The sequence below is a fragment of the Argiope bruennichi genome, chromosome 11 (assembly GCF_947563725.1).
Source record: "Argiope bruennichi chromosome 11, qqArgBrue1.1, whole genome shotgun sequence".
NCBI lineage: Eukaryota > Metazoa > Arthropoda > Arachnida > Araneae > Araneidae > Argiope > Argiope bruennichi.
Window position 1 is genome coordinate 98,635,256 of NC_079161.1, and position 10,766 is coordinate 98,646,021.

Here is a 10,766-nt window from a genome sequence, read left to right on the forward strand (position 1 = left end):
ATTTTAGAAGGTGGTTCGATTGTTTTTTGGATTCTGTTTCTACCAATAAATCTCCAGAACGCATTTTTTTAATAGATTTTACCTCACCAATGGTCGCAGATATTGCCTTTTCAACAAGAAATGGGGATACTGTATGAAACGTTTCTTTTTCCGATAGTCGTTTTATCACAAAATATTTGTCAAAGTAATCAAGATTAAAAGAAGATTTAAGTACTTTTTGCCCACTGAAGGGAGATTTCCGGGAGGAGCCCATGCGATATTGATAACAGTTCAGGTCCGACGGCACCGCCCACCACGGAGCCCAACAAGGGAAGGCAGCCACCGGCTCTGGCCATTCCCAGCCTCGGCGCTTACCTTGATGCTAGCCGGAACCTATACGCTCGGAGTTACCCCCGGGGACAGTGACCACCCTTAACGCCAAGCCCAAGGAGTAACCCCTTCGCTTGATCCCTAGCAGACTAGCCACTCAGGTGACTAGCTACCAGCCGATTGATGCACAGGGGACCACAGTGCACCACCCGTCTTTCAAATGGGTCGCCACGCACGGCCAACACGTGGGGTCTTGGCTGTCCATGAGAAGCAAGAAGCAAACAGAGAGGCGACAGCTTCTCATGGAGAGCTTCCTCGCTCCTATTTTTGAGGATTTCAGCGTAGGATTTTCTATTACTTGTCGATGGGGCAGTTGTTGGGTAGGCAGGGCAACCTTTCCATGAGGCCAGATGTCCTGTATTATTACAATTGATACATATGGGATCTTGTACTTTTTCCTTCTGAGAGCACTCATTTGTAGCGTGATTACCATTACATTTTATACAGCGCGGATTGCATCTGCAATTCCGAGCGCTGTGATAAAATCCTGCACATCTAAAACACATCGTTGCTTTTGCAGGTCTTCTGTACGTTTCTATTTTAACTCTGATGTAGGACAGGATTCTGACATTGTAGATGTTGTTAAAATTTCCAGTTTTCTTGACTTCCACCAGGAAAATAGGGTAGAGGGTCTTATTTCTAAAATTTTTGAGCTGTGAGATGCGTCCAATGTTGAAATTTTGTGCTTCTAGTTCTTGTTTCAGATCATTTATATCTTGATTGAGAGGCAGTCCCTTAATGATGATTTTAATGGGTCTTTCGGAGGGGTCTTCGGAGATGATGTGTTCTAGCTTCTTTTCAGTCAGGAATTCCAGGATTCCCTGTCTCTCTTCATCGCTGCCTGGGGTGATCTTAATAAATCCATTAGAATAGCTATTTTCAGATTTGGGGTATTTTCTGTTGAGCTGCTGCAGTACTAAGTTATATCCTTCTGTTAATTTCATCTGGATGGGGTGGGGATTTCTTTTCTTGGTTGCTGTGCTTCTTCTTCTAAAATCTGAAATTTGTTTCTGGTGGTGACTTCTGGGTTTTCAACGGAATTTTTTCTTTTTGAAGAATGTTTTCTGTCAACAGGTTGGAAGGGCAGTTCGGTTTCCATTTCTTCAGGATTATTGTTCTTGCTTTCTGTCGTTTCCATCATAGTTTCAGGATGGGAGGGCTGATTTCCATTTTCTATACTATGTTTGTCGCAATTCATGATGGGGCAAGGGCTTACTTCCTCTAATTCTTCCTCAATCTTTTTGATATCATGTTGGATTCCTTGTAGTTTAAAATAATCTTCTTTATATTGGCTTGTATGTTCTAGGTTATCATCTTTCATTTGCTGTAAGGTGTCAATAAAAGAATTTGCTATTGAGTTTAATTGTTGAGATCTAATTTGCTGGTAGTTGATGTGTGCACATAGATTTTTATTTCCATCATGTTTAGTGCAGTTTCTTTTTAAACAGGGTTTTGCGCTTTTTAGTTTCTCCTCATTAGTTTGTATTTTTCTATTTTGTACTTCTAAGCGTTTTAGAAGGGAAGCTTTTTCCTCTGGATTACAATCTCCTTTTAATTTATGATTAATTTGCCATAATTTATTCCTAGCTGCAGTTAGTTCTCTATCCAGGTTACTAATCTCAATACAGTAATTATTGATTTCAAAGACACGTGCAGAATAGCAACATGGCCGTGAGCTAGTACTATGAACATTGTTGATACTACTAACACTACGAACACTACTGGAGTCATCCGAGCGTCCGTCTCCATCCATGGCTGGAGACTGAATGAAAAAAAATGATGAGGCTGATGGAGTGGTGTGGTTTAAGGAGAGCCCGCTTCCGTAGAAGCTATCTCCTGTAGATGGCAGGAAGTTGGTGGAAATTAGCTTGGCGTTTCTTGTATGCCATGGACTTTTAGTGTCATCAGCGTGAGGTGACTGCGCTGGAACTGGCGCTACTCTGCGAAGCAGAGTAGTCTCCTGATGGAGAGGGAGAGGAAGGTGAAACGCCGTCCAATAGGAAGTCAGCAGCGGTGGGGAAGGTGCGTTGGGCTGCAGTGCGGATCGGAGTGTGTAGCCGGGAGAGAAAGTTGTTTACAGATTGAGTTAAGCTATTGTTCGTTCAGAGCCAATCAGCATGCGTTTACAAAGGTTGGAGTTAAGTTTGGTTTGACATGGTGGTTGATAATGTTATGAAACAGTATTTTTAAATGAGAAGTACATTTCTAGGTCTATTGATATTAGGTTGGGGGATATATTTTTCGATAGCTTGTATGGCCTCATTTTCATGGTCATCAAGTTTATCGAAGAATCTTGTGGCTATTTTCTTAATGGTTTGTCTTAAAGTGGGGTATTTGAGAGCTTTGTAGATTTCGGAGCTGGGCATAGCCCAGGTAGCACCACAAATCTGTCTGATAATTCGGTTCTGCTAGCTCTCTATTATTTTTAGATTAGTTTTGGCAGCATGTCCCCAAACTTGGCATGCGTAAGTCAGTATCGGACGCAAATAGGCTGTGTAAATAAGCATTTTGGTGTCCCTGTGCATCTTTGAATTCCGAGCAATAAGGGGGGAAAATTTACGCGATTGGGCTCGGAATTTCTCCTTCACGTAGTGAAAGTGTGCCCTCCAATTTAGTTTCCCCCTCAGGGGCTCACCTTCTTTAGGTGAGTACGGGTGTCCCAATCCCGAGGTTCCCAGGGATCTATACTCCCTTCATGCTTACTCTCCTCTAGGTCTTCTGCTTTTTGCTTGGTCCTTCCATCCCTCGACGGCAAGCGAGGGAGCTCTCCATGAGAAGCTGTCGCCGCTCTGTTTGCTTCTTGCTTCTCATGGACAGCCAAAACCCCACGTGTTGGCCATGCGTGGCAACCCACTAGAAAGACGGGTGGTGCACTGTGGTCCCCTGTGCATCAATCGGCTGGTAGATAGTCACCTTAGTGTCTAGTCTGCTAGGGATGAAGCGAAGGGGTTACTCCTTAGGCTTGGCGTTAAGGGTGGTCACTGTCCCCGGGGGTAACTCCGAGCGTATAGGTTCCGGCTAGCACCAAGGTAAGTGCCGAGGCTGGGAATGGCCAGAGCCGGTGGCTGCCTTCCCTTGTTGGGCTCCGTGGTGGGCGGTGCCGTTGGGCCTGAATTTCTCTCTATATCGTATGGGCTCTCGCAAGAAATCTCCCTTCAGTGGGCATCATAAAGATTTTAAATTTGTCACCAATGTTCATCATTTCGATTCTTTTTTTATAATGAAACTATTGTCAGGAAAAAATGAAACATTTAACAACATCTCTCATTTTCTGGTTCAGAAAGCTATTGCAGCAACTGTCGGAGACGTGTCTTCAATCCGAAAAATGCGTTCGGGCGATTTGCTAGTAGAGGTCAGTTCTAAAAAGCAGGCACAGCAAATCATTAAAATAAAAGCTCTAGCTACATATCCTGTGACAGTTAGTCCTCACTTTTCCTTAAATTATACAAAAGGAGTAATTACATGCGGGGAATTGTTCAATGTCCCTCTTGAAGAAATAACAAAAGAGCTTAAACCTCAAGAAGTAACGCAGGTACGTCAAATCAATATTCGACGGGATGGTCAAATTCAACCAACTAAACATTATATTCTAACCTTCCATAGTACCAAATTACCAGAATTCATATATGCAGGATATTTAAAATTGCCAGTTAGACCGTACATACCTAATCCGTTGAGATGTTTTCAATGTCAGCGTTTTGGGCATTCCAAAGTTAATTGCCGCGGGACTCTAACGTGCGCCCGCTGTGCAGAAAAAGGCCACGATAGCCAACAATGCCACGCAGAAGAAAAATGCGTGAACTGCGGCGGAAATCATGCATCGTATTCTCGTTCTTGTGAACGCTGGCAACTCGAAAAACAAATTACAACCATTAAAATAAAAGAAAATATTTCCTATCCAGAAGCAAGACGGAAAATTATAGCATCGACACCAAAACCTGGTTTAAGTTATGCATCTGCTGTGCAAAACTCCTTTTGTGAAAACTGCTCTTGTTCAAACTGTACGAAAAAAGGCATCAAAACAAAAACACAGGCAAAATTGTCGGATTCTGACACTGAAACTTCCCTGACTAGTACTCCTGATCATAGTAAAACTATTAAACTTAAACCAAAACCAAATAAATCCCTCAAGCTAAAACTGTCCAAACGTGGCCTGGCTACTAAAGATCTTGCCAGTAAACTTAAAAAAACGACTTTAAGAAGTTCTGTTGCTCTGGGACTTGCAGATAAAGGTGTCGCTCATAAGGACTTAACGTCCATTTTTGGTGGCACATCAAAAAGTCCCGAAATCATCTCGCTCCATCCATCTGAGGAGGAGGATGAATTTGAAATGAGGTGCGATGTCACGCATCCTCCGAACACTGCTCCCACACCTTCACTTGCAAAAAGACTTTCTTAATGGGTACCTTCCTTTCTTGGAACTGTCGCGGCATTCGTTCGAAACTCCATAACATTAAACATCTTATCAACAAGTTTCATCCTATTTGTATAGGACTTCAAGAGACCTTCTTGTCGTCTGATTTCTCTCTGAAAATTCGTGGCTATAACTGTACTCGGAGAGATATTACCTCCGGCACCCACCCATCAGGTGGTGTCTGCATTTTCACTTCTAATCTCTATCCGAGCACACTTCTTACTCTACACACCTCTTTGCAGGCCGTGGCTGTGCAGGTTCGTTCTCGAATTTTGGTTACGGTCTGTTGCATTTACTTGCCACCTCAACGGACTATTAGTCAAAGTGATCTAGACAATTTAGTTGACCAGCTTCCATCACCATTTATCTTGTTGGGCGATTTTAATGGACATAGCACTTTATGGGGTTCGGAAGTTACAAATTCTCGTGGGCGACAGATTGAACAATTTATTTCGAATAATTGTCTCTGTCTCCTCAATAACGAAGAAAAAACGTACTTCCACGAACCCACGCGTAGCTTCCATAGTATTGACTTGGCAATCTGCACTCCTGATCTTCTACCACTGCTGAATTTTGAAGTTGGAAATGATTTATATGACAGCGATCACTTCCCCCTGATAGTCTCTTACTCTGAGAGAGATGAGGCGAATAATTATCCTCCACGGTATCTATTCCAGCGGGCAGACTGGGATAAGTTCCTGCAGTTAGCAAATATCACTGATTCTATGGTCAATGAGACAGACATTACAGAAGCGGTGCAAAATGTCATCAATTGTCAAATTAACGCCGCAGATCAGAGTATTCCGAAGAGTTCCCCACGGTTAAGAAAATATCGCAGACCGTGGTGGAATGAAGCTTGTCGTGACAGTCGCAAAAGAGAAAAGAAACTGGAATATTTTCAGAAGGTATCCAACCACAGAAAACCTTATCGCTTTTAAACAAGCCAAAGCCTTTGCTCGCCGCATTCGTCGTCAAAGCCAGAGAGAATCCTGGATCAAATTTGTTTCATCCATTACTTCTTCAACCTCAAGCAAACTTCTATGGAGGAAAATCAGGGCCGCTAATGGCATCTACAAAGAATTCTCTATTCCTGTACTCAACACAGGAAATGCGAATATATCTTGTCCATTAGATGTTGCCAATACTTTAGGTCATGCCTTTGCTAAAGTATCTTCAGCAGATTCATATAGTCCTGCTTTCCTAGCGACTAAGAATCGTGTAGAAAATTTACGTTTGGACTTTTTTGCTCAAAATTTTCTTCCTTATAATACTGAATTTAGGTTGAATGAATTGAAAAATGCTTTATCTAAGACACACGATACCAGTCCCGGTCCAGATGGAATCGCTTACAGCATGCTTCGCCACTTAAATGCTGCATCGCTCTCCAACCTGTTATGCTTATTTAATAGAATATGGATTGAGCATCAATTCCCTTGTCAGTAGCAAGAAGCTCTGGTGATTCCAATATTAAAGCCTGGTAAGGATCCATCTAATCCTCTTAGCTATCGACCTATTGCACTGACGAGTTGTTTATGCAAAACGCTCGAGCGCATGGTAAATGCTCGCTTGGTCTACGAACTGGAGAAACAAGGCTGCATACCGCAATTGCAGACTGGTTTCCGTAAAGGAAGATCAACCTCTGATAATATAATCCTACTGGAAACCGAAATTCGTATTGCCTTCGTTCATCGTATATTATTTTAACAACTCCACACTTTCACATTTGCTTGATAGAATACCACATGCTAATCCTTTTGCTTTTTTGAAATCAGTAGGTTTTTACCCCCATATTTAAGTAATCTTCATCTTTTTCATTCTTTTACATTGCTTTTTAAAGTTGAAATTATATTTTTAATCCTAAAATAAATACAGTTTGGCGCAGCTTAGTCAATGCCATGGCTCTTGTGCCAATAAAAATCCAAAAAATCCAAATCCAAATCATCGTAACCACCTTGTCTCCATTTTCTTTGATTTGGAAAAGGCTTATGATCGCACATGGCGCTATGGCATTCTCCAAACGCTTTTTAATCTTAATTTTAGAGGCCATTTACCTATATTTTTAAAGAACTTTTTATCCTTTCGAACATTTCGTGTTCGTTTGGGAAATTGTTATTCTGATTATTTTAATCAAGCTGAGGGTGTTCCGCAGGGAAGCGTCCTTAGCGTAACTCTTTTTATCGTTCATCTTAGCCAAATACTACATCATTTACCATCATCTGTTCGCGGAACCTTATACGTTGATGACTTACAAATATCCTGCCAAGGATCTGATATGAACTTTATTGAGCAGCAGTTGCAAAACGCAGTGAATAAGCTAACAGCGTGGTGCGAGGATAACGGACACACATTTTCTCCTGAGAAAAGTCGTTGTGTGCACTTCTGTAGGAAGCGAAATCTGCACCCAGATCCAATTATCTATATTAAAAACATTGCCATTCTGGTGGTGAATGACATGAAGTTTTTAGGAAGGATTCTCGATAGAAAATTGAGTTTTATTCCACATATATTATATCTTCGGAAGAAATGCGAGAAATCTTTGAACATCCTCAAGGTATTATCTAATACGTCTTGGGGAGCCGATCGCACCACCTTACTTCATGTGTATACTGCAATCATTTTATCTCGCATAGATTATGGATGCATGGTATAGGGATCTGCTCGGTCTGCTGTTTTACGCAGACTAGATACCATACATCATTCGGGTCTGAGGATATGCTCTGGAGCTTTCCGTACTTCCCCTGTCGAAAGCCTTTATGTAATTTGTAACCAACTGCCTCTCGATTTGCGTCGAAAGAAAGTCTCAGCACAGTACTATTTTCGTACATTATCAGTTCCCCGGCACCCTATTTGTCAAAGTTCTATTTCCTCGTCTCTCCTTCGACTCTACAATGCTCGGCCTTCTCACATCCTTCCTTTCAGTATGAGAGTTGAAAAAATGTTTCAGGACTCATTCTTTGATAACATAACTCTTCTGACCAATGATCCGTTAGCGTTTTCACCTTGGGATCTGCCACAAATTACTTTCCTTAACCCATTTTCTGGATTTGACAAGTCTAAAACTCCACCAGTTATTTTCCAACAACTGTTTTACTCACACCGCTATCAGTATGGTTCTTACATCCCAGTTTATACTGATGGCTCAAAATCAGACGAACATGTTGGCTGTGGAGTAGTAATTGGATCTGATATCGACAGTTATCGTCTGGAGAGCTGTTGTTCTGTATTTACTGCTGAGCTCACAGCTATCCTCTGTGCTCTCCAGAAAATATCACTTTCAACTCGCAGCAAATTTTGCATTTATAGCGACAGCATGAGTTCATTGCAAACGCTCTCTAATTTTCACTGTCAGATACACCCAGTTGTTCATGAAATATTCATCCTTTTGCGCACTATCCAGAATCAGTGTTTCTCAATTCTTTTTTGTTGGGTTCCCAGCCATGTCGGGATTTTTGGCAATGAACTGGCAGACAAAGCTGCTAGAGATGCCTCCTTATTTTTTGCTGCGCCCTCTTGCTTTTTGTGATATCAAGAGGTCCTTTGCTAATTTCATGTATAAATCATGGCAGGAAACATGGGATCAAAAAGTCAATAACAAGCTGCACGCTGTTAAACCAGTAATTGGTTTGTGGTCGGCTCTGCCTTTGCGAAGACATGATGTGAAGTTGACTCGTCTGCGTGTGGGGCACACCCGTTTCACTCACAAATATTTACTATTCGGAGAAAGGGCACCTACATGCCCTACTTGCGATATTGTTTTTAGTGTTAATCATATTTTGATTGAGTGTCCAAATTTTAATACTCAGCGTATTCATTTTTTTAAAACTTCATCACTAACAATGTCGGACATAGTGGGAGTAAAACCCCATGGAAATCTTTTTCAGTTTTTAAGGGCCATTGGTTTGTACGGATATATCTAGTTCTTACCATTTTTTAACTTTTTCACGTGTGAAATTCAAACTTTTAAAGTAACTCTTTTACAAATCTTTTGATACAATTATTTTAACGTTTTTTCTATTCCAAGATCGTCAATATTCTAACCATACGTTTGGCGCAGTTTAGCCAAGGTTGGCTCTTGCGCCAATAAAACTCACAACCCACCCAATTTAGTTTCCTGTCCATTATGACACCTAGGTACTTGGCTTCCTGAGACCACGGGATGTATATTCCCTTGATTTTGATCCTCTCAAAGTTTACGTCTCTGGGAGCTTTGTGAAACATAACTGCTACAGTTTTATCGGCATTAATTTCTATCTTCCATCTAACCATCCACTCAGTGATAGTTCATATGTCTGGCGCAGTATAGTCATCTATGGCTCTTGCGCCCTTAAATCCCACAATCCAATCCAATCCTCAGTGATAGTTCTTAGGTGTCTATCCAGTGCGATTCTGATGTAGTTGGGATTGTGGTTTTTGGCCAGAATTGCGGTGTCATCTGCGTATAAACACAGCATGGTGTTGAATTGTTTTGGTATGTCGTTGATGTAGCAGGAGAACAAAATTGGTCCTAGTTTTGAGCCTTGTGGAACTCCTGCTTGTATGTGTTTAGTGTCTGATAAATCGTCCTTCACCCTTACTCTAAAGCTTCGATCGTTGAGATATGAAACAATGATTTTAATTAAATACCTTGGAGTATTGTTTTTAATTAACTTGTAAATTAAACCATTGGTCCATACCCGATCAAAAGCTTTCTGTATATCGAGGAAGACAGCTCCTGTTTTTTGTTTGTTTTGGAAGCCTGCAGTGATGAATTCGGTGGCTCTGATGAGTTGATGTGAAGTACTTAGGCTTGGTCTGAAGCCAAACTGTTCCGGACAAAGAATGTTGTTTTCTAATAGGTGTTGGTTGAATCTTTTTAGAATGATACTTTCAGCAATTTTGCTAAGTGAGGAAAGTAGTGAGATAGGTCTATAGCTGGAGAGATCCGTGGGATCCTTACCAGGCTTATATATTGGTACGACTGTGGCTGTCTTCCATCTGGCTGGGAAATGTTCAGGTTCCAGTATTTTTTGTACTAGAAGGGTGAAGAAGAGAATAAAATTCAGAGGGAGGTGTTTAATTGCGTAGTTAGTGATGTTGTCGTGTCCAGACGCCTTGTTGGTTTTGAGTTTCCTGATGTATTCGATTACCTCTGTAGGCTTTACAGGGTCAATGTTTACATTTGGGTCGTCTAGTGGCACCATCTGTGTGTTCAGAAAGGAGCTAACTGCTTCTTCGACCTCGACTTCCGTTTCCTCGTGGTACAGTGGGTTTAGTTTAAATTGATTCTCTAGGCCATTTGCCAAGAAATTTGCTTTGTCGAGGTCGGTTTGTGCAATTCCGACCGGACCATTAAGGGTCGGAATGATGAGTTTCTTCCTTTTAAAGGGTCTCACAAAGTCCCAGACGTTTTGATTTTCTGGGCTGAGATTAATTAGCTTGTTGACAAATTTCATGTTTTCAAGTTGATTCGCTAATCTCCTGATTTTGTTGTTTAGAGTATTAAGCAGTCTTTTGGTTTCTGGTCTTTTGAATTTTTGGTACTGTTTCCTGACCCAATTCCTCTCCGCATTCAGTTTTCTTAATTCAGGATCAACATTGGGTTTTGCATTTGTTATCCGGTTTGAGTTCCTGTTTTTAGCATCAGTGATTTCTTGCTCAATTTGTGCAGCTAAATTTTCCACATCTTCTGGTGTGTTGATGTTTGTGAAATTTACTAAGGTGTGGCTGAGCTCTCTGTTAAAGTTTTTCCAGTTTGTTTTTTGTTTTTCCTGTGATGTCTGGTAGAGTGCATTTAAAGTGAAAGTGTAGAGCAACCGGGTTGTGGTCAGAGCTCATTTCTGGGAGTGAGGGGATTTCGTAAGGAAATAAAAAGTCTTTAACAATTGCTAGGTCTATTGTGGTTTCGCTGTTGGTGCCGAACCATGTTGGGTCTGCTGGGGCAATTACTTCCAAACCAGCATTGTCTGCAAATCGCTTAAGTGTGTTCCCTCTCGTGCAGTTTGTT

At 41.3% G+C, this 10,766-nt stretch overlaps 1 protein-coding gene across 1 annotated transcript; it reads left to right on the top strand.

Moving 5' to 3' along the window:
* Positions 1–3,694: 3,694 nt before the first annotated feature.
* Positions 3,695–4,768, top strand: LOC129956791 (uncharacterized). Its single transcript, XM_056068735.1, has one exon. It carries the CDS (start codon positions 3,695–3,697, stop codon positions 4,766–4,768), a length of 1,074 nt encoding a protein of 357 aa, XP_055924710.1.
* Positions 4,769–10,766: the final 5,998 nt, after the last annotated feature.

What these genes read in the sequence shown, in the direction of transcription:
- LOC129956791 (XM_056068735.1), top strand. Translation starts at nt 3,695, where the DNA reads ATGCGTTCGGGCGATTTGCTAGTAGAGGTCAGTTCTAAAAAGCAGGCA.